A 23,988-nucleotide genomic window follows, 5' to 3' on the forward strand; every position below is an offset into this window, starting at 1 on the left:
ATTTGAGCAATAGAGTAAAGAGAAATGGAGCTTCCTAATTGGTTAAACATTACCATGGCTTTTTTTCACTTTTCCTCTTACTGGTACCTATGAGTATTCATCCAGAATATCCATTACCATCATTAGATAAAGTGAGATTGACTGCAACATGGAAAAGAGTATTCAAGCTTGTGGAATAAGCTGCCAATTAACTCACAATGCATGGAAAGTTACTTGGGTTTAATGTAGCTTTTCAATGAATCAGAAACTTCTACTGTAATTATGGCAAATCCAGTGCAAATCGTAACCTGTTAACTGTATATTATGTATGTTTAACCTGTAATAACCCATTTGGAGCTCTTTGGGGACAACAAATTAAAGAAATAAATACATAAAAGTTTTGCATTCTGATGTGAACTGCAGATATATCTAATGGAAAGTCATGCAAGTTAGAATGTTATGGGTAGCAGTTATTTATTGAGATTTTTATATTGTTAATGAATGGATTTGCTAATGAGAGTTCCGGTTAATTGACAATTATATTTGGGGTGGGGTTCACTTAATGCAATAATAATTGTTATTGAGCAATGAGAATGTTATTAACCCCCTCCTGTACAAAGCTGCGCTAGCATTTTTAACTCCAGCCGCGAAGGTAACCGCTGGGACGCTGGCACTAAAAACACTAGCATGGTTTTGTGAATAAGGGAGGACATTTGTAACCTTTTATCACATGTATGATGATAGCTTTTTTGAATTCTAAACCAATATAACACTTGAGTCTTTAGCGGTATTTCAGGTATTAAAACCAAATTAAATCAAATCCGAATGATGCATTCCATCAAAGAATTTTCATCCGCCATCTTGGAAAGGCAGCTGTGAGAGAGGAAAATAATAACAGAAGATCTTCCTTGTTTAATTTCTTCATATTGGGCTTCTTTTATTAAGGCGTGATAACCGATTTAGCACACGCTAAATGCTAAGGCACTCATAGAATAGAATCTTTATCGCACGCTAAATCGGTTAGCAATTTATTCTTGAGAACTAGGTGTAACACACCCAGTGAATATCTGTTTGGAAGCCACCTAGACGGTTCTCCAATAGGCAGAAAATAAAATTGCCATGCAACCTGAAATGAAAGCTGGGATTCGTAGCTTTCTACTCTCGCACAGTACATGAGTTTGGGACAAGCCAACTCAGAGATATTATCCTGTGAAAGGCCAGTGGGACCTTTCTCCGCTGTCTATGAAGGTTCTCTGAGATTTCTGGGTCTTGGACATTTTGTCATCTCATCCTTCTGGCTGTTCAGAATATGATCGTATTTATTCTCATTCCTTCTATGCACCATGGAAAAACGACTTCCAGACTGTGCTCCATTTCTTTGGTAAAGTGTTTTTCTGATCAAAGCAAGCTGATTTGATATAAAAATGCATACAATTCTATTTCCTCAGGAATTTTTTGATCAGTGGCCAGTTCTGATGGGTGAGGTGCCCCCTTATTCGGGGCCACGGACTCCCGATGGAAGGGTAAGACTTTTTTAATTTTTAATTTGAGTATTTATATGCCAAATACCCATATTTATGTTTGTGTCTGATCATTCCATGCTTGTGAAAGAGATTAACAATATGCATGTCAAATACAAGACTTTTCTATTTCCCTAGAGGTCAAATCCTTCCCCTTTGGGGAAAATGCACAATGGTAGGAAGCCAACGGGTTTGACAATTTGCTACAAACAGTTTTCCCAGCATTAGCAATTATTGAGGGAAACATCAATTTGTTGCAAATCAGCTGTGTCCTAACCTATTCCCATTCCTTACAGTCTTTCAAGGAAATTCTAAACGATGCGCTTCTGGTGTAAATTGGGGGGAATCAAACACAGAGCAGGATGAAAACCTGAAAGAATTCAACATTGTGGATTTTGATTGCATGTAAAAATCAAAATGTTTCCATGACTCCCATTAACTAGCTAGAAATGTGCCATCTGCTGGTGGAATGGAGAACTGTTTGCTTCTCTGTAAGCTAATGACCAGAACTTTTCCTTCTTTTGTGTGTCCAGGAAATCATTTTCTACAAAGTGATTGACTACATTTTACACGGGAAGGAGGAAATTAAAGTTATTCCGTAAGTTTTACTCAAATATTTCACTGTTTGGGTGAACGGAGATATTAATAAGTGTAAAAATGACAAAATGTGGGTAGTGAACCCAGAATCATATATTAATTAGTGAACATAATATTCCAAATATGCACCAGCACTCACTCTATTCAAACATGATTAAGAAAAATTAAATTTGTAGAATGGTTAACAAAGGGAGACTAATCAGTCCTGATATTATATTGATAAACTTGATTCCAAACTTGCACTGGGCACTTTACTATTTATTAATTGTTTTATATATGAAAGACACTTTGAAATTTAAAAGGTTCATGGGGAGGCTGAAGGTGATGTTTGTGGGTATAATTCTGTAGGGCTCTTCTTGCGCTCATGTGCTGAGGATAGACCCAGGTGAAGTCCTTTGGAGCTTTTTCTCTCAGGAAGTTCCCAGGACTGATTATTCTCCCTTTGTTAACCATTCTACAAATGTAATTTTTCTTAATCATGTTTGAATAGAACTGAAGCAGGTCTGTGTGAATGTACTATACTTGAAACTGACCCCTTCATATTTATAGAGGACTCTAGGCTTTGTGATATTTTTGGATTCATAATATTCTAAAACCATTCAGAAAGGGCAAATCTAGATATGAGAATGTGGTGCAGTGGTTAAAACTACAGCCTCAGCACCCTGAGGTTGTGGGTTCAAAGCCACACCGCTCCTTGTGACCCTGGGCAAGTCATTTAATTCCCCCCCCCCCCACACACACACACACAATTGCCCCAGGTACATTAAATAGATAGTCAGCCTGCTGGGACAGACAGGGGAAAATGCTTGAGTCCCAGAATGTAAACCGCTTTAAGTGTGGTTGTAAAAGTACAAAAAGGCAGTATGCAAATCCCTTTCCCTGTTGTCATCATGTCTCATTCCACCAATAAGAATCAACCTCATCAATGATGTCACAATAGCTTGATTGTCCTATACATTTCAATTTCTAAAGTGGTGCAGTGGTTAAAGCTACAGCCTCAGCACCCTGAGGTTGTGGGTTCAAACCCAAACTGCTCCCTGTGACCCTGGGCAAGTCACTTAATCCCCCTCCCCCCCCCCCCCCCATTGCCCCAGGTACGTTAGATAGATTGTGAGCCTGAGGAGACAGACATGCTCGAGTACCTGAATAAATTCATGTCAACCATTCTGAGCTCCTCTGGGACATTAGTATAGAAAATTGAGTAAATAAAACCATGAACTTTGTGTAATGGAACTTGACATATTTCATTACTAACATCTTGCTTGTGTGATGTCCTTACAGGAATCCTCCTGCTGACCACTGGGCTTTAGCCAGCAAGCTACCAACATATGTTGCTGAAAATGGACTTGTGAGTAGGAAAAATAAAGAATCACTCTTCATGCTAATAGATAGTTATAGATACAGACATTCTGGTAGATAATGACATCACTGGTTACACCTGAGTTGGCCACTAGATGGAGCTCCAAAGAGCCTAGGAGAATTCCTAAAGGAAGTGAACTCATGGAATGCCTGAAATGGTAAGAGTGGAAGGGTAGTGATAAAGTACCAGCGATACAAAACACCTGAAAGTAATTCAGCACCTGGACCCAATTAGCACTTTGCCGGTGAAGAGAAGAAAAGTCCATTCTGTTTGCAAAGGAATAATGAGGCAGAAAAACAAACCAGAGAGGTTTAGTTATCAGCCACTGAAATGAATTTACAGATTTTAATTAAGGAACACTGTTAGAAACTCAGGGGCCCATAATAAAAAAAAACAGAGACGTCCAAAGAGCATCTAAATCAGCACTTTGACATCCTAATTGCCATCTTTCTGTATGTCTAGCAAGGTGTTCCACCTCTATACGTTCAAAGCACGAGATGGACGTGGTGGAGGCATGTTACGAGTGGGCTTTGGGATGGTCTCAAGGGTGAGTTAGACATGGACGTCTTGCAGCAATAATCAAACATTTTGCAAGGCATCCTGGACGGAACTTAGACCCTTCTAAAACAGGTCTAGTTCCAAACGTATAAGTGCTTTAAAGGTGCCCAAACTGAGCAGAATACTACTGCATGCATCAAGGTAAGACCCTCACACTCCCCTAGTGCTCATTGACCCCTTTCCACTACACAAAAATGAGAACAAAAAGGGGCATACCTGTCTCAAAAACAGCAGCATCTGGTATGGGGAAGCTTAGCAGAGCTACATACAAGTGTTTTAAGTAGCCTGGTGGGTGGGCTAGTGAGCCATAGAGAGGAGGAGCCAGCCCCATAAGCTGGTGGAAAATGTGAACCCTACTCTACACCCATATAGGTGCCACCTGCAGCCATAAGGGCTATTTTGGTTGTAGACAGGTGGGTATAGTGGGTTTTGGGAGTTCTGGTGAGATGTTGATCTGGCACCCTTTATGTAAAGTTCAAAGCAGCGCCCTGTAAGGTGCCCCAGGTCTGTGTGGCCAGTCCATTACAAGACTGGCCCTTCCACATCCAAATGGTCTTGTTCTGGGCGCTTGGATGAAATTTTGGTCGAAAATATGGTATAAATATAGACGTCCTGGCGGTCTGGGTGTCCCAATGGCCTGGGCGTATTTGCACTTAAGGATTTATACAAAAAAATTGGTTTCACTGGTCATTCTCCTGACTCTTGTTGAAAGACTTTTGTTCAGCCCTACATTTTTCACTGGAACATAGAAATGTTTTATCTTTCTCTGTTTCACATTGGAAGGTTAAAGTATCTATAATTCCTATTTCCAATTTATGTGCTGTTAGGCCTCTATTTAACCAGATAATTATGTAGATATAGATATGTCTTATCACCCTTACCAAATTAATAAAAGTTCCACTAATTTATTAAATCAACTAGCAAGCTAACCGTTTTGTCCGTCCCCCCCCCCCCCCCAAGCCAGCACGTTGAATGCTCTGCGCTGTTGCCCACACTCATAGAGTTCCTATGAGCATCGAGAGCAGCCAGAGCATTCGGCACGCCGGCCTGCGCTAAAAACCACTTCTGTGGTTTTGTAAAAAGGGGGAGGAGGGGTGTTAAAATAAGAATACGTTGTGACGGATACATTTATTGCTTCCTGAGAGACGGAAGAAAACCTCTGGATAATAGTTTCTAAATAAGCCTCAGATTAAAAATATTGGTCTGTATTTCTTTTCCAGATCTGCAATATTATGAACACAGCGGCCGATGACTATTTTGAGTTTCAGGTAAGGGGCTCCAATGTACTGGGGTTTCTGTGGCAGGAAGCTGCTTGTTTTCAAATTATATCTTGAGATAGATTCAGGATTTCGGTGTCAGACTAAAATACAAAAAGACATAACACATAGGAAGATTTTCTCAGTTCAGGGACTAGAATTATGGAATAATGCCCCCCCCCCCCTCCACCCAGTATGTCAGGCTTCAAACTTCACTACAATGATTTAAGCCGGATCTAAAAACTTTTTTTAAAAAGATTTCTGGACGCATTTTCCTAATCCTTCTCGGCAGCTCAGATGGTCTCACATCTGTTCTAAAAATCCTATGTTATGAAACCTAAGATCCAAAATATGAAGACCCGAAATGGGGTATATAAGAAATATTGAACTGTCTCAAATGTATAAATAGTGAACAAGAAGCAAACTGTTTTCAATGGAAGTTCTAGAAATCACAATATTAAGCATAGTCAGAAGGACCATTAGAAAACATTTCACCTCTGGATGCATGGAATGGTGAAAGCAAAAATAATCACAAAATTTAAGAAGCTCTTGAATTAGCAGAAAATGCTCAGTTGTGAAGAAGTGAGGGGAAAACCGAGAGCAAGTAAGGCCTATGGGTGGACTGGATGGACCTTTTTCCTCCATGATTTTCTGTTCCATGCTTGGATTACCCCATTTTTACCACATCTGGTTAGAAACTGTCAGCGGTACGTAGACTGCAGTTATACTAAGACTAAATCGTTTTGTATAGAAAGAACCGATGGATGAAACGGGCTGGATGATCAAAAACGTCCTTTCCATGCCAATAGTCAACAAGAAAGAGGAGATTGTTGGAGTTGCTACGTTCTATAACAGGAAGGATGGAAAACCCTTTGATGAGATGGATGAGGTTCTTATGGAGGTAAGTCGGTCTGAAATGAAGTTACGTTTCATGAAAAGCTTTGGCTGCCTATAACATCTCATCCTTCCATATATCAAAGAGAGTCTGTCCAATGGACAAAGGCGCAGGGAAGCCAGAATTGCAGTCTCATTGTGATCTTGGCCAAATCACTTCATCCTTCTTTGTTTCAGGCATCGTCTTAGAGTTTAATTGAATATATACATATCTCTAATTCTACGAGGGGGTGCTGAAAGGGTTCAGTCCAACCAACCAACTTCCTAAATTCCGAGTGTTATTTTGCCACTGTAGCTGAGAAGAGTGTTCTCTTATTTCATTAAGTGCCAATTTGCAGAAATTAAATTCTATGTTTTGACATTGCTTCAGATCATTGTTTGAACCATATCCACATCATTCTCTTGTTGGTTGGGCTGAGAACTTTTCAGGTCCCCCCTCAGAGTGTAAAGAGTTTCAGTCTCTGGTAACCAGAGCTGCGATTGTGATGTCATAATGCCTCATTCTACCAATAAGAGACAACCTGGTGGCCTTGATCACCTGCACTGGAAGCTTGTTCCAGTGGTCTACTACTCTTTCTGTGAAGAAATACTTCCTGGTGTCACCATTAAATTTCACTCCTCTGAGTTCGGTCACAAGGGGACATCCGCTCAAACTCAGAGGAGGGAAATTTAATGGTGACACCAGGAAGTATTTCTTCACAGAAAGGGTGGTGGATCATTGGAACAAGCTTCCAGTGCAGGTGATCAAGGCCACCAGCGTGCTTGACATTAAGAATAAATGGGACATCCACGTGGGATCCTTACGAGGGTCGAGATAAGGAACTAGGACATTAGCACTCAGACTTAATGGGGGGGTCAGTAGAGTGGGCAGACTTGATGGGCTGTGGCCCTTTTCTGCCATCATCTTTCTATGTTTCTAACCTCCTCGGTGATGTCATAACAGCTTGATGGTCCTATTCTTGGCTCACTTTTATTACATCCAAGGGGGTTGCTGAAAAGTTCTCAGCTCAATCAACGAACTTCTAAATTCTGAGCGTTATTTTGCCACTGGAGCTGAAAAGAGGGTTCTGTGTTTCTGATCATTGATTGAACCATCCTCGCATCGTTCTCCCCTCGAAGTACACATGAAGTGCTCTCTCCCGCACTTTCTTAATTTAGATAGATAGATGTATACAATTCAAGCAAAATGAGGAGTGAAGTTTAATAACTATTAATAACAGAACACACTTCTCTATAAACATATTCCAGAACACCAAAAAATAAAAAACAAACAAACATAGATTTAATCTGTTAGTTGGATGATAGATGAAAAAGCCTCTGTGCTAAATGCTTGTAACGCTTTGAATCACAGGCCTAATAACCTTCTTTATCAGAAGGGCTAGATTCATTAAGCCCACCGATCGTGTCCCGATCAGTTTGTGACCACTTTGTGACCCAATTCACTAACCTTCCTCCCGATCTGATCCGCCCATGCAAATGAGGGGAAACGGCATGCAAAGTAGGAAGGGCCTCAATTCACTAACGAGAAACAGGAACACTGATTGGGTTGGCCGATCCAAACTTCAGCTCATGTCCTTGCCGACTGCCCTGCTCTCTGCCACCTGGCCACCCTGCCTCTCTCTGAGCCCATGATTTTAACCCACCGTTTTAACCTGTGGGTTAAAAGTGGGGCTGCACTACGGTGTTCCAGTCTGGACTGGGAATAGACTGCCTCACTTCCTTTCCCTTCCCCTGTACTTCTAGAAAGTGATCATGGTTAGTGCGGATGGGCAGACTGGATGGGCCATCTGGCCTTTATCTGCCGTCGTGTTTCTATGTTCCTATAACCATAAAGTACACCTGCATTGTGATGTCATAGAAAAGAGCCTTAGCCAATAGGAAGAGGAGATGCAAATGTTAAGAGCCTTAGCCAATAGGAGAGGAGGAGATAGTGGAAGCTGCGGATGGGCCATTTGGCCTTTATGGTAATAGAAACATGATGGCAGATAAAGGCCAAATGGCCCATCCACAGCATCCACTATCTCCTCCTCTCCCTATTGGCTAAGGCTCTTAACATTTGCATTTCCTCTTCCTATAGGCTAAGGTTCTTTACACCTGCATTGTGATGTCATAGAGCTTTATGGTAATAGAAACATGATGGCAGATAAAGCTCTATGACATCACAATGCAGGTGTAAAGAGCCTTAGCCTATAGGAAGAGGAGATGCAAATGTTAAGAGCCTTAGCCAATAGGGAGAGGAGGAGATAGTGGATGCTGCGTATGGGCCATTTGGCCTTTATCCACCATCATGTTTCTATGCTTCTCACGACCCCATCAGCTCTCCCTCTGATGTCACTTCCTATGTGTGGCACCCAGAAGTGACGTAAGCGGGAGAGACAACGCACTCATGAGGAGCACATTGAAGTTGTTGCTCACAGTGGTGAACAAGTAGAGGTATGGGAGAAGGGAAGAGATGGGAGGGCAGAGAGGAGGAGGGATTCTGGAGTCCCCACCAACATGGCGCCTGGGGAAATCGCCCCTCCCCCCTTACTAAGCCACTGCTTGTGGGAAAGTCCCATCGTAGAATGCTTGAAGCCCAGATTTCAGAACCCTTAGGGAAGTCATTAACCCTCCATTGTGCAGGACACTTTTCATGAGTCTCAGCCTGATTCTCCATCCAGAGCAGTTCTTTGCCTTGAAAAGCTGCATTACAGAGTCGATTATCGGCCTGGTGTCCTTTCGCTCCTCAGTCTCTCACACAGTTCCTTGGCTGGTCCGTCTTGAACACAGACACCTACGACAAAATGAACAAGCTAGAGAACAGGAAGGACATCTTCTTGGACATGGTGAATTATCACGTCAAATGCTCCAGCGACGAACTCCAGACAATATTGGTACAGTGTTTTCCTTCATGTTTTTCTCTTTGCTTGTTTTTGGTGGTTCCCATCATATGCTGTTAATGGTAGAAAGTGTCATTTTAACCTGATGAAATTAGTGTTTTAGTGCTGTTTCAGTAGCCATTCCAAACCGTTTCGTAGCCAAATGATCAAGACTCTGGTCCATTCATAGAGGCCTATTAACTGCAAGCCATGAAAAAAGGGACCAATTCAAGACTGCGTCAAAGCAAAAGATATAGAAATGCTCAGGACCAGCTCAGAATGCCATTCATGATTGGCTGCTCTGCCATTCTCCAACTCTACTTCACCTCAGCTGAAACCATAACCTATCCTACAAAAGACGATTCGTAAGAGTTAGCTATAATAACATTCATTGGTGCTGTCCAGAATGCTATGAACCATAATTTGGATACTATTTCACTTATGTTCTCCTAATGGTAAACACTTTTCCACAGTAGATATAAAAGTCAGATAGAAAGCCATTATTAGGGCTCCGGGATATAAGTACGTAATTTGGTTTTCACCTGGGGAGAAGAACAGATGCATGAAACCCAGCAAATGATGTGCTAAGTGTCCAACCTCAAGACCAGGGACAGCTTTGTGGTGTTGCTGGTGTCAAACATGTCTTGAATTCTCTATAATCATCAAGTGGGAGAGATGGGGTGCCTGCCCTTTGCCGACATAATAGCTGAGAGGGTGAGAGTACTCGGCAAAAGCAGTGAACTCTGTGACCTCAGTTATCATCACCATTACTTTGCCTTTTCAGAAATCAAAAGCACTGTTGGGAAGGGAACCAGAGGACTGTGATGAAGACGAGCTCTACGAAATACTGGTGAGTGGACGGCCTTATCAAATCCCACCCTATAGAGTCTCCCTCCAAAAGTCCCCTCTGAACAAAAGATCCTGGCTAGACGTCTTCCTTCTAAGAGGTAGATGGGATCTAATCCAAATATAACATTTTTTCCAGCAATCAGCTGTCTCACCCAGAGTTACAATTGATGTGTGGTATGTGCTTTCCATGTTGACAATTCTGCTGAACCCTATCAGCCTGAGCTGGACTTTAGTTGGTGACCTTGATGTGAAAGATTTTGTAATACTGAATGTCACAATAAGAAATTACTTCCATGCTTGCAATTCTGTCATTTTTCTGACCCCCAAAGGGTTCCCCTTTCCCTCCCCTGTCACATTTACATTGGTCATGCTGTGTTCTCATTTGGGTTACAGCAAAAAGAGCTCCCGGATCCCGAGGCGGCTGAGATTTACGAATTTCACTTCAGCGACTTGCCTGTTACAGAGCTGCATTTGGTGAAGTGTGCGATCCAGATGTTCTATGAACTGGAGGTGGTGGATAAATTCCATATACCACAGGTGGTAAGAGCACAACCCTATTACACTACTGATGTTGGGGATAGTTTGGGACAGTGTAAAGAGGGATCATTACATATCAATTGGAGTGGTGCGCAGTGTCTCAGGTTGACAACAGCCTCTTTGGTGATGTCCAAATTGGAAGAGAAAATGAGCTAGCTGACAGGAAAGGCACGCAGAAGTTGAAGTCTCATTGGGCGTTTGTGACTTGGATGAAATTTTGGTTGAAAATGTGGTATGAACAATAGAGGATTTTCCCCAAAAATTATTTCTAGACTTATGGTGATTTGCCTTTCGAAAATAGGCATTTTCTTACTGCCGACTTTTGACGTCTAGCGCCATACGTCCAAATCGGACTTAGATGTATGTTTTGAAAATGCACCTCCATGTGTTTATGGTGTTTTATAAATTATGCACGCCATCTTGATTGGGTTTTCCCAAGAAGTAGGTATCAATACCGTACACTGTGCTGTGGGTTCCATCTCCTTTCAGCTGTGCATGAGCCATTCTTTCTGTGTTCCAACAGGTGCTGGTCCGTTTCCTGCTCTCCATCAGTAAAGGGTATCGAAAAATCACTTACCACAACTGGCGTCACGGTTTCAACGTGGGCCAGACGATGTTCACCCTGCTCATGGTACAGACTAGGAATAAAATGTGTTAGATAGCTATATTCCTTTGGATGACACATGGGGGAGAGGGGGTGTTTCATACTACATTTGAAATGTGGGTCTGCCAGTTCTCGGACACTGAGGATACAATTGCTGTAGGTCAAGGCAGAATGTTAGTGCTTTCACTTCTTAAATATTTGAGTAGCCAGCATTGCTCATTAGTAAGTCATCAAGTGAAAAATGCAAACTCTTTCCCTCTCAACAGTCTGAGGACTTCTCAGATATGTCCAGCTGCTGGTGAACAGGACATAATGTCTACTTAGAAATCCTTAGTAGTAAATGTCAGTTCAGAGGATGCTGCCTCTCGTTCTTCTAGACGGGAAACTTGAAGCGCTACTACACAGACCTAGAGGCTTTAGCGATGGTGACAGCGGCTTTCTGCCATGATATCGACCACAGGGGCACCAATAACCTGTATCAAATGAAGTAAGTCATCTAGTGATAAGTAGTAGATCAGGGGTAGGGAACTCCGGTCCTCAAGAGCCTCAGGATTTCCCCCATGAATCTGCATGAGATCTATTTGCATGCACTGCTTTCAATGCAGATTCATGGGGGAAATCCTGAAAACCCGACTGGAATACGGCTCTCACGGACCGGAGTTCCCTACCCCTAACCTAGAGTAACTGAGCATACCTATGTGTGTAACCTATAGAATTCTATAAGGTGCCCATGTACACCCATTTGCATACTAGAGTTCTTCCATATTTCCTTAGAGCAGGGGTAGGGAACTCCGGTCCTCCAGAGCCGTGTTCCAGTCGGGTTTTCAGGATTTCTCCCATGAATCTGCATGAGATCTATTTGCATGCACTGCTTTCAATGCAGATTCATTGGGGAAATCCTGAAAACCCGACTGGAATACGGCTTTCACGGACCGGAGTTCCCTACCCCTAACCTAGAGTAACTGAGCATACCTATGTGTGTAACCTATAGAATTCTATAAGGTGCCCATGTACACCCATTTGCATACTAGAGTTCTTCCATATTCCCTTAGAGCAGGGGTAGGGAACTCCGGTCCTCCAGAGCCGTGTTCCAGTCGGGTTTTCAGGATTTCCCCCATGAATCTGCATGAGATCTATTTGCATGCACTGCTTTCAATGCAGATTCATGGGGGAAATCCTGAAAACCCGACTGGAATACGGCTCTGGAGGACCGGAGTTCCCTACCCCTGTAGTAGATAATTGATGACAAGTCACGCTGTCATTCATTTTGCTAATTCTTATTTCTTTATCCACTTTCTTTATAGATCATCCAACCCTTTGGCAAAGCTCCATGGATCCTCCATTTTGGAACGGCATCACTTAGAGTTTAGCAAAACCTTGCTCAGTGATGAGGTAGCTTAACTAGTTTTCCATGTTCAGGTCTTGTCACATTGCCACCTAACCACTGAGATGTAGTTACCCAGATAAAGAACACACAATGTGGTGCTAATACACTCCAGGTGCAGCATTGTCACTCTCTGGGTTTTGATGCGTTCTTCCAACAACGTAGTAAACAGTTTCCCTTATTACCATCGGAGCAATCCAGGGAAATCTAGAAGTTAGGCCACTTTGCGATTTCATGTTGCCTCTGCGTCTGACCTTTGACTTTAATGCGGAGCGAGAGTACAGTCCTGCTGTGAGTGAACTATCATTTGCCACATCACACTGAGGAAGGGGCATATGGTATTGTGAACGTTTATGCAAAATTAACATCTCTCTTAGCTGCAGAGAATGTCGCAGGAGGGATGGGAAATGTCAGCAAGATATCCCATGCTCTTGCACGTCATGAAAATACTTGAAACGTTGTGCTTTCATTTGCTGCTAAAAGTGTGCCCTCTTTTGAAAGAGGGGACACTTGGGATGCACATGGTATCAGGGGAAAAAATAGTGTGCAGTGCTTCAGAAAGAATGGATCCTTTTTTCCCCCCCAAATAGTGCACATTCAACGCCTTTGCTCTTGACACAAGAAAACGGTCAATGAAAATGGTCAAAACAAACATTCCCAGAAATGACTCAGGAAACATGTAATTAAACTCTGGAATTCATTGCTAGAGAATGTGGCAAAATCAGTTAGCTTAGCGGGGTTTAAAAAAGGTTTGGATAATTTCCTAAAAGAGAAGTCCATAGGCCATTATTGAGATGTATAGGATAAGCAGCATAAAATCTGTTTTACTACCTGGGATCTAACTAGGTAGTTGGGACCTGGGTTGATCACTGTTGGAAACAGGATACTGGTCTTGATGGACCTTCGCTCTGTCCCAGTATGGCAATTATGAAAATTTTCTGGCTGCCCATTCTTACATCATGAGTAGAAATAAAAGAAGACAAATCTTCCAGAAATATAGACGCTCACTAGCCGATCGTGAAGTTTGAATTATTTGGCTCCTCCTTCTTTGGAAAGACCATAGTCCCATCCCACGTTTGTGATTTAGATACTATTGTTACACGAGTCTTTATTTCTGTGCATTCAGATGAACTAACAAATTATTACTAATAGTCTGGGATAATGAAGGGAAAACGTGGTTCGTTTTTGTTCCCCACAACCTTTATAATGGCATTGGTGCCTTAGCTAGAGAAAGCAGAACCCAGGACGTTGGGCCAGACCCTCCTTCCTCTGCATTTCTTTTCCAATAAGCTTTCAGCTCTAATCCTTCATCAAACCCACACAAAGGCTCTCACTGTGCATCAGTTGTTCTTATCGGACTCCTTTCTCCTCTCCCCAGAGCATCAACATCTTCCAGAATCTGAACAGAAGACAGTTCGACCATGTCATTCACATGATGGAAATAGCCATCATTGCCACGGACCTAGCCTTGTACTTCAAGTAAGTCGTTTTTCACCTTTTATTTTATATCTGAATCTCTGGTTCTTGCTAATTTTTTTGTTCCCTTCAGAACAGCTGAGTTTTAAGACATAGAATAAGTAGGACTGGAAATTTGCATCACAGCCAGTACAGAGAGCCAACCGCACCCATACAATACCTAATTCACAAAGCAAAAAAATTCGACCATGTTACCCCTTTACTTATTAAATCACATTGGCTCCCCATATCTCACCGAATCACTTTCAAAATTTTATTTTTGGTATATAAAACATTGAGCTTTAATGAACCCCAATTTATATCAAAAATGATTGTCCCATATAACTCTTCTCGCTCTCTAAGATCTTCCTCATCACAATTGCTTTCAGTCCCCTCGCTGAGAATCATAGGCACAAGACGTAATGATATGTTCTCCGTGAAGGCCCCCACACTGTGGAACTCTCTTCCAAATTTTATTAAAAGCAAAAAAGACCTCGTCTCTTTTAAGAAAATTTTAAAAACATATTTATTTCAAGATGCATTTGATTCATGAAACGTAACATCTTAGGTTCTTTCATTCTTTTTTTCTTTTCTTCTCTTTTGTTTTTTTTATCTTATCTTGCCCCATTATTACCCAATGTGCTTTCCTTTTGATGTAAAATTCTAACAAATAACGAAATTGTAACTTTCCCCCTCCTTCCCACTCTTTCCCGTTTGTCCAATTTGTCTGTCTATTGTCTAACTTTCGTAAATTAAATGTATTACCACATTCTGATGGTTTTTTAAATTGTACATCGCTTAGATATTGTTATAAGCGATTCATCAAATGAAAATTAAACTTGAAACTTGAAACTTCTAAAAATGACGTGGAAAGGACAGTAACGATGGTTGTTTCATTGTCTGTTAAACGACTTATAAGCAAAACATTTTCAATTGTTCCTTTCTTTCTTTTAGCAGACATCAAAACAAACAAAAAAGTGAAAGGAAAATAAACCACACTGAAGTGATACATTGTTGCACAGAAGCAGTCTGGAAAGTTTGTGTAAACTCTATGTTTAAATCATTTATCAGGGTGGCAGCTCCTGGGACCAGAGGCCCTTAATTGCCACGGAAAATCCTTACAGGCTGCCACGTTCGTTATCAGATATTGGGGCAGGCTTGGAGGTAGAGCCAGAAATATCTGGACACTGGTGAAATTCAACACGCGAAGGAGTGGAAAAGGGGCGATTCACATCAGCCTCCGGAACAAATATATTTATTAAAAAGGTTTTTTAAAACGTTAGAACATATAACCTAATAAAGAGTCCTTCATCCTTTTTATACTGGACCCCAACATGGAACACAAGGACTCTATTAGGCTTGAAGTATTCCATGTATATGTTCTAACGTTTTAAAAACTTTTTAAATAAACTTATATTTGTTCCGGAGGCTGATGTGAATCGCCCCTTCCCCATTCCTTCTTGTGTTGGGTTCTATTATCCGTGGGGCTGCTTTTTCCTTTGTATTGTGGAATATATGGTGTATGGTGAAATTCAGCGTTGACATCTAGAATGGATAATAAATCCGGAGAGTTATCCATATTTCAGTGCTCATTTGGCTGCTAGTTAAAAAAAACTGCAGTGGCTGGCAATCCCTAGCATGTCCAGCTCAGCGCCAACATCCGGACAGCAGGCGGTGCTGAATGTCCAGCCGTCTGTTTAAACGCCGCAGCCGGCACTGACTGTTCGTAGGATTTGCCAGATAATTCCATCTCTGATAAGGGTCGTTGCCTTCCTGTTAACACACTACTTCTCACCCACCTTTCCTATCACTACAGAAAGCGGACAATGTTTCAGAAGATCGTAGATCAGTCCAAAACATTTGAAAGCGAAGACGCCTGGACCGAGTACATGATACTGGATCAGACGCGGAAAGAAATTGTCATGTGAGTTTTTCTTGACCTCAGTGATGTGTCTCTTTTCCACTCTTTTAGTGCATAAATTACATTCTGGCACACTGGGCTTGATTACAAGACGCCTATTTGAGGTCTAGAAAGGCAGCGATTTTAAGCTTATGTCCTAAAGAGAGCTTAAATGTCATCCAGAATCAGCAGCAGCAGCTTACGAACGATAGCTTGCAAATCTGTACTTGCTTCGAAAATAGCTAAATGTGTGTGTACTCTGCACCTTCCTGTGTATTTTATATAATATGAGCTCACATCACAACTCAGCCTCCATCTCACCTGGGAATGCTTCACACGGATGACATGTTCTGTGCACACACTTTTTGCACACTTCTGTTGCAGTTTTACAAAACAGACTTTACATGTGGGGAAAGCTTCATCAAACTGTGGCTACAATTTGCTGCCAATTTATGTTCAGGTCACATGGTTTAGATTTAAATCTGTTCATTTATAATTACTATCATGTTAACAATAACAACGGACTTTGCTATTATCCAAACCACTCTGTAGAGATTACTAGTTGTGAAAGAATACATGAAATCATCAGTTTCTTGTCCCAGTCTTTAGAATTTGAATTAATATGATTTTGTAGCTCTGTTGCATTTCTAAATATCTACTGGACAAAAAGAAGCGCTTTTCCCATAGAAGAATTGAATTCAGATTTTGATCATTGCATTTCTTAACCTGGGCCCTTTGCAAAATGTTCATGCATTCGGAAGAGTGATGACATTGCTCTGTGCAATTCGCACATTCTGCTGCCCTGTTAACTGTGGTAGGATTGTTCCAAGGACTCGCTCTCCTTGACCAAAATTCAGGGAATCCATGAGTGATTTCAGCTGATCTGCTGAGAGAAGGACAGTTGTGTCGGGTGAGGAGCTCGGATGTTGCAACTTTTTAATGGGTTGGGTTCTCATTCTCCCCTAGGGCAATGATGATGACAGCCTGTGATTTATCTGCTATTGCCAAACCCTGGGAAGTGCAGAGCAAGGTACAGGCACATGTTTTCGGTGATTCTTTGCTTACATGTTTATCTAGGCCAGAGAAATTCAGCATTTATCACTAGGGAGTCTCTGTGTCAAAATGGGAAAGCAAGGGACCAGGCTGGGCTCCTGGATTGGGAGGGGAGGGGCCCAGCTCTAGCATCTAGGATTAACTGCATGGAGTGGCATTGGGTGGACAAGATGGGCCATTTCGGCCATTATGTTACTGAGCCGACTGGTCACAACTACATTTTCTGCACTGAGGCTCCCATTTAACCCTTTCCATTCCATTTTTTTTTTTTTTTCTGCTTCCAGGTGGCTTTATTAGTTGCTGCTGAATTCTGGGAACAAGGCGACCTTGAGCGAAGCGTGCTGGAGCAGAATCCCATTGTGAGCAAAGGCTGAGAAATTGTTTTGTAGAGATAACGGTAGTGCAAACACTATCACCAGATGTGCTGTGTAAACTAGTGAAAAGTATATTTATCATCTCCTTAGATACAGCATACTTGCATATTAAAATCACCAAGAGATTAAAAATTATAACGGCTTCTAGCACCCAAATAGACCCTGCCCAGAATACCGGTAAACCTTATCCTGTCATCTTCACATAAATTAAAGAGAGTTTCACAGGGCAGGATTGCTAGAAAGACTGAACTCATCCAGAAGGGTAAAAAGATCTTTGTGGAAAAGAAGTGATAAGAATGAATTTAAAAATTAAACATGGCATTACATCTCCCTGATACAGTGGAAGCAGCGATTCTACTGTTCTAGAAGAGCTGACAAACTGGGACAGACCGAAGGTCCGTCAAGCCTAGTATCCTGTCTCTGGCAAGATCCCATGCCTCTCACTGATATCTGGGCACAATTCATATAAACTAATCTAAGCTAATCTCAGTTTTTATTTTTAGGATTTTGCTTTGACACTAATACTTTTAAAACCAATAGGAGGAAATATATTTTCACCCAAAGAATAGTTAAGCTCTGGCCCACATTGCCTAAGTGCTCAAGCATTTGTCCCTCTCTGTCCTGGTGGGATCACACTCTATCTGATGGACCTGTTGCTATTTGGGGGATTCCGGAATCTTGCTATTCTGTATGGAATGCTGCTACTATTTGGGTTTTTGCCAGGTACTTGTGACTTGGATTGGCCTCCATAAAGACGGGATACTGGACTTGATGGACCATTGGTTGGACCCAGTACGGCTATTCTTATGTTCTTAATTTATTTTGCTTCTTTTGAAAGTGTACACTGCTATGTTATATTTATTATTTATCTATTTGAATTATTTTATGCACATTTCTAACTCACTTAAAGTTCCTTTAGAGAAGTAGATGACTTACAAATCCCAGTAAATAAACCTACCTTTTGATCCATCAAAAGACCAGCCAGTGGGGTTTATACCATCCCAAAATGCATAATCAAATTCTTATACGTACATGAAAACACACAGGAATGACTAACCTGAGCCGCCATGAAACATTACGATGTAGTAAAAGCCCAACTTTTAATGTGCCTTAATAAGTACTCCCTTACAGTTATACAAAGAGAAGCTGAATTTTGCTCTCCTTTGTAGTTTTGAGCCCTGACCACAGAATGACCCTAAGCTCACCCTATTTTGGATGGATTTTTGTCCAATAGAGACTCACGTGATCAAAAGCTCAATGTTCCAAGGTCAATCACACCTCGTATCTGTCTCTGACCACCAACAGCTCCCAAAAAGGCTTAGCTAAGGATTAATATGTCAAGTTCCAGTCAATAAAACTCTTCTGGTGCTCTTATCAGACCCAAAGACAAGTTCATTTTTCTTGACAGAGCTGTGGTGTTCCCATTCCCGAGGCTCTAGGCAGACTTGTGGCCATCTGTGTGTCCTGAAGCTAATGATGTCCTACTTGTACCATTCTTTCCCTACAGCCCATGATGGACAGAAATAAAGCCGATGAGCTCCCCAAACTTCAGTGTGGGTTCATAGACTTCGTCTGCACGTTTGTATATAAGGTAATCTCTCCCCTTCCAACAGCAAACACTTCTGAAAGTATGTCATGTCAGCAAACACTTTCCACTGTGTTTTCAGTAGCAAATATTGAAACTGGCAAAAGAAACTTCTGATTGGAAACCAGGGAATTGTGCTCCACTTGAGAAATGGAATCTGGCTACGCAATTTCAAAATGTTTTCCTTCTAGCTATTTACAGTAATTTAGAAAAACATTCTAGCTCTTCCTATGTTAACCCAAGAAAATGTTGGTCTAGAGCCTTAATTCCACTGCTAAAGTGTTACATGAGTGTGAGATCACCCCCAGTGCATTAGGGGTTTATAAAGACAAAGGAAGTAAAATCATATTACCTACATTTCCAGCTTGTTCCAGAGGGATACAGCGATGTTCTTAACATCTTCCACATATTAGCAGAGGGGGCACTTCTGTTACTGGGTGCCATGATTTCGGTGCCCAGATGCCATGTGCAGAACACTAATTCTGTAACGGAATCTGAGCATCAAGATTCTATTATAGAATACCAGAAGAAATCAGTATCAACAGGTCAACATTTAAGATGCACCTAATTGGGGGTGGAAGGGGAATTCTATAAATGGCTTCTAATTCCACGGCCAAATCACAGAAACACACTCCAGTGGGTACAAGGTCTCTTCCTTTAAATATTTTATCTTATCTTCCACCCAGCAAAGAAACTGACCCCCCCCCCCCTCCTTTAACTAATGCATAGCGCGGGTTTGAGTGCCAGGAGTGGCGGTAACTGTTCCGACGCTCATAGGAATTCTATGAGCGTCGGAGCAGTTACCGCCACTAGCAGCGCTCAAACCAACGCTACGCATTGGTAAAGGAAGGGGGTGAATGACATATCTTAAATAGATGCACAAAATCCAAACTCCAACGGGACCTGTTTTGTCCTTTATCCTGGCTTTTTCAAGGGTTCAGTGGTGGCGCTGCATCTATTTTGGGCTGCGTCGCTCCCGATCGAGGCTGGGTGCTCAAAGTGAGAGATGATCTATTTCTGAGAAGAATCTAGAACTATAGAATTTTTAAAGTAAGGAGGGGGAGGTTTTGAGGATCAAAGATTAAAATTTGGAACCTGTGAGTCTTGGCTTAGAGGTTTATTTACCAACGTTCAAGCTGGTTTCCGAGATCCTCAATCACCCTGTAGCAGCAATCCATGCCCAGGGTTCAAATGGTGTAAATCCTTGCTCCTGGCAGTCAGCGCTGTACTATGAACAGTTCCTAGTTTGGTGTGATATTTATAGGATCCCACTTAGCACACGTTTGGGCACAGAGCGGTAGCAAGTTACATGCGAGCAGTGCAGCCCCAAGGTGGTGGCTCCACAAGTGTGTCCTGGCCACTGCATTCCCTGCTTGGGTGGAATAGGAGCTCTTAAGCATCATGTTGCATGCGGTGCGTTTCTGGCTCAAGACGGTTCTGCCTAGGTCATTTACACATGAATGTGCATGAAATGGCCTCCCTTGTGGCGATGGTGGTATCTGATGGCTGGTGTCTCCCCTCCTTGCAGGAGTTCTCAAGATTCCATGAGGAGATCACCCCCATGTTCGACAGAATCCTCAACAACCGGAAGGAGTGGAAGGCTCTGGCCGATGAGCACGAAGCCAAGGTAAAAGTGCAGGAAGAAGAGACGCAAAGGAAAGCCGAGCTCCTGGCACCCAAGCAAGGTCAGTGACAACACCAACAAAAGCTTCTAGAAAAGTCAAGCAACGCATCTAAACCCTTTCCTGGAGGCACACCTGGCCAGTCAGGTTTTTAGGCTCTCCAAAATAAATGCTGTGCTGAAAAGTTCTCAGACCAATCAACCGACTTCCTAAATTCTGAGCATTATTTTGCCACCGTAGCTGAAAAGAGTCTTATCTTATTTCGTCAAGTGACAATTTGCAGAAACAAAATTCTGTGTTTTGACATTGTTTCAGATCATTGAAAGAACCATGTCCACGTCATTCTCTTCTTGGTTGGGCTGAGAACTCCTCGGAACTATGCATTTATTGAAGACTCATTATATGTAAATCTCTCTCATGCATACTCACTGTGTCTCCAGAAGGTGGTTGAGAAGCACCAAAATAGTGCTCCAGAGCAATTTTAAATGAAACTGCTCCAATTAAAGGGAAATGGAGAGAACACGGAAACCTACAGCCTAGAGCACTCACAAAATTATGAGGTGTTTGACTCTAAACCAACATACATCTAATGAGTAACTTCATGGTAAAGCTTAGAGATCTTATTTTTTCATGCGCCTTGGCTGTCATGTGTCTCACTGTTACGTCTCCGCTCAGTAATCTCTTAATCACACTTAATGGACAGAAGCGTCCTCCAGTATTTGGTGGATGTTTGCACAGTGAAGCTCAGGCAGGTCTGTCTGGCACTATAAAAGCCCACATCTTCGAGACTTCTTTCAGCTGCTCCCACCTTGAGTTATCCAGCTCCAACCTTATATGTCATGTCTGTTTGTCCAAGTTAGATTGTAAGCTCTTCCTAGCACTTATATAGCGCTCTATATTTTGACATTTAATAGATGGTCCCCATCTATTAAATGTCAAAATATACAGCGCTATATAAGTGATAAATAGTAGTAGTGGCAGAAATGGTGTTCACACACTTTTGCCGATATGTTTTGTTATTCCTAAAGAAGTAGAGTTTGAAAGAACAGACGGAAGAGAGCTCCTCTAATCTCCCTAGATTGGGTCTTCTGCGTGGTACGTTCCCAGTACCACAGCCTTTGAGGAAGGGCAGTGCAATTGCTATGGATAGGAGTGAAGGAGTTATTAGCTGTCTCTTCTATGAGGAGTGCCACTTAAGGCCTGTTTGTGAAGCCTTTTCCCCCATACACACAGAAAGGGAGAAAATTCTTTGTAAATCCGTGTGAGGCATAAATGATGCTTTCGACATTACCAGTGCCTTAATCTCAAAGCATTCTTATCCTGACTTAAACCCCTCATGAAAACAGCTTCAGAAGAACCTTAATTTGAAGGACTTTTAGCAAGCAAATACGGGATTAGTCTAGTGCACTGTCACATGAAAGGACTTCTGTTCAATTCCTTGGCCTGGCTTCTCCCCAAGTCAGATAAGGCTGGGGCTACTGCAGTGGTGCCACCTAGTGGCCAGAGTCCGGACTCATGACTGCAGGGTTCCAGAAGATGTCTAGGTGCTTGGCTCCTAGTTGAAGGACCGATGCCAAAGTGTTGGGAGGGATGTAAACAAAAAAAAAATCCTCCTTGCGTTTGAAGGCTCCTGGTGCCAAATCCTATGTTAGGTTTGATTGACCTGATAATAAAGCAGTCAAAGGAAACAGCTAAGTCAAAACATGAAAATGAACAAGAAGCATCCAAAGAATGTTTCTTACTATTCAAATGTCTTGCAGCTGATGTGCTTTGCTCCTTAGGTCCTGGGACATAAAGGTCAACAAACAAGTTCTACTGGACTAACTCGATATATCTGTGACAAGCTGTCAAGGTTTTAACTCTCAAAAGCATGTCACAAATATGTTGTTCATCCAGTCTCTCCTACAACTTATTGGTGACATTTATTGCCCTCTAAAAATGTGAAGACTTCCAAATTGGACAAAAGGAGCCATTAAACTTTTAGAAAATTAAATCAAATTTAGCCACTCCTAATCCCAGAGAGCCAATTGCAGAAAATACAGAGGAGAACTTCTGAACCCAACAGGTGTGACGTGACTTTCTGTATCTCATTGCAATAGGTTTCAGCAAGAATGGATTGAACAGTTCCACTGGTGAAGAAGTTTCTGAGTCCAAGAGTTGTTCTATCTTGTAAAAAAACCCCATCAAGATTACAGTACATCCTTGACACATCATTGGCTTCTCTGGACCGGAAGAAAACCACTTGACAAAACGCTAATCAACTCAAAAAAACATTTCATAAGTGTTGTCCCCGGCTCCGTGGGTTTTGGGTTATTGTCTTCGGGTTACTCTCTAAAGTTCTGGGGGAGGAAAGTGGAAGTCTTGTGGGTATTTGAGCTTTGTAAAATTGTGTTTTACGGCGGCTCGGCTGGTTCTTGCTGCCAATGGGAAGAAACCTGAACAACCTGACTGGTGATTCATAAGTTGTGTCATTGACTTAAGGCGCTTAAACATGGCACTCTTTGTAAATTTGACCGCATATGGGGGGCAGTTTACATCTTGTGACCTGTGCTGATTGCTGCGTTCTGTATTAGTTTGTTTTGGTTGGTCCTTTTTGCCCTTGAGGTTTGGCATCTATATGGGGAAAGTACTTTTGCCTACTGCTAATTTTGGTAGGGGGGGGTTAATATATTATTTCTATGCTGAGTGTGTCTGCAGAGTGTATAGTTGACTGTTTTGTATTCTGCTCTGTAGGATATTGTCCTATTCATGTTTCTCTTTCTTTGCTTTGTTATTTCTTAATAAAAATAAAAAGCTTTTCAAGTTAAAAAACAAAGCAAAAAACATTTCATAGAAATACGATGGCAGATAAAGGCCAAATGGCCCATCTAGTCAGCCGATCCGCAGTAACCATTATCTCTTTCTCTCTCTGAGAGATCCCATGTGCCTATCCCAAGGCCTTTTGAATTCAGATACAGACTGTCTCTACCACCTCTTCCGGGAGACTATTCCATGCATCTACCACCCTTTCTATAAAAAGATTACTCCAGAGCCTCTCATTCCAGAGCTTCCTTTCAAATGAAAGAGACTTGACTCATGCACATTTTCCTAAGTGTCAAAGAGGATCTTGCGAAACCTCCAGTGCAGTGCTACCGAACCTGTGCCAACACCGTGGATCTTCATTGTATGCACACGATATGTCTTTACAAGATGATCCTGTATTAATCCTTCTGAACAGGTCATCACAGTGTAGTGCATCTGTTTGCATTTTATCAGTATGAAGATGTGCTGTAATATCCCGCATGTCAAGCCAAACTATTAAGAACGATCAGACATGAAAAACTTCTCAGCCACTAGCACTGAAAAAAAAGCAAATGAATGAATCAGTAGACCTGAAGGGAACTGGGAAAATTTTCAACATTCAGTGTGGAGAATTCAGATTGGATATGACAAACACACCCTTCCCCATCCCTCCGTTCAAAATAATCTGAGCTGGCAGGAGGAGCTTATAGTTCCTGGAGAAGGAACAAAGATATACCCGGTAGTACATTAGAAGGGAGCTGCCGCTGCTGGGTCAGACCAGTGGTCCATCATGCCCAGCAGTCCACTCACGCGGTGGCCCTT

At 41.9% G+C, this 23,988-nt stretch overlaps 1 protein-coding gene across 7 annotated transcripts in view; it reads left to right on the forward strand.

Moving 5' to 3' along the window:
* PDE6A (phosphodiesterase 6A) overlaps positions 1-23,188 on the forward strand; it is a 92,329-nt gene extending 69,141 nt beyond the window's left edge. For 6 of the 7 annotated variants that reach the window (XM_033926886.1, XM_033926885.1, XM_033926888.1 and 3 more), the window contains 18 exons: positions 1,428-1,502; positions 2,033-2,097; positions 3,378-3,444; positions 5,235-5,282; positions 6,022-6,171; positions 8,894-9,037; positions 9,807-9,872; positions 10,265-10,411; positions 10,932-11,039; positions 11,390-11,499; positions 12,317-12,404; positions 13,775-13,875; positions 15,668-15,775; positions 16,718-16,781; positions 17,089-17,163; positions 18,686-18,769; positions 20,292-20,448; positions 22,485-23,188. In XM_033926886.1, coding sequence (XP_033782777.1) covers positions 1,428-1,502; positions 2,033-2,097; positions 3,378-3,444; positions 5,235-5,282; positions 6,022-6,171; positions 8,894-9,037; positions 9,807-9,872; positions 10,265-10,411; positions 10,932-11,039; positions 11,390-11,499; positions 12,317-12,404; positions 13,775-13,875; positions 15,668-15,775; positions 16,718-16,781; positions 17,089-17,163; positions 18,686-18,769; positions 20,292-20,448; positions 22,485-22,558 — 1,731 coding nt within the window. In that variant the 3' untranslated portion in view covers positions 22,559-23,188. The remainder of the gene's footprint in view (positions 1-1,427; positions 1,503-2,032; positions 2,098-3,377; positions 3,445-5,234; positions 5,283-6,021; positions 6,172-8,893; positions 9,038-9,806; positions 9,873-10,264; positions 10,412-10,931; positions 11,040-11,389; positions 11,500-12,316; positions 12,405-13,774; positions 13,876-15,667; positions 15,776-16,717; positions 16,782-17,088; positions 17,164-18,685; positions 18,770-20,291; positions 20,449-22,484) is intronic. The other variant, XM_033926884.1, reaches the window with a different exon arrangement.
* The last annotated feature ends 800 nt before the right edge of the window (positions 23,189-23,988 follow it).

Source organism: Geotrypetes seraphini, chromosome 18 (genome assembly GCF_902459505.1).
Source record: "Geotrypetes seraphini chromosome 18, aGeoSer1.1, whole genome shotgun sequence".
Classification (NCBI taxonomy): Eukaryota; Metazoa; Chordata; class Amphibia; order Gymnophiona; family Dermophiidae; genus Geotrypetes; species Geotrypetes seraphini.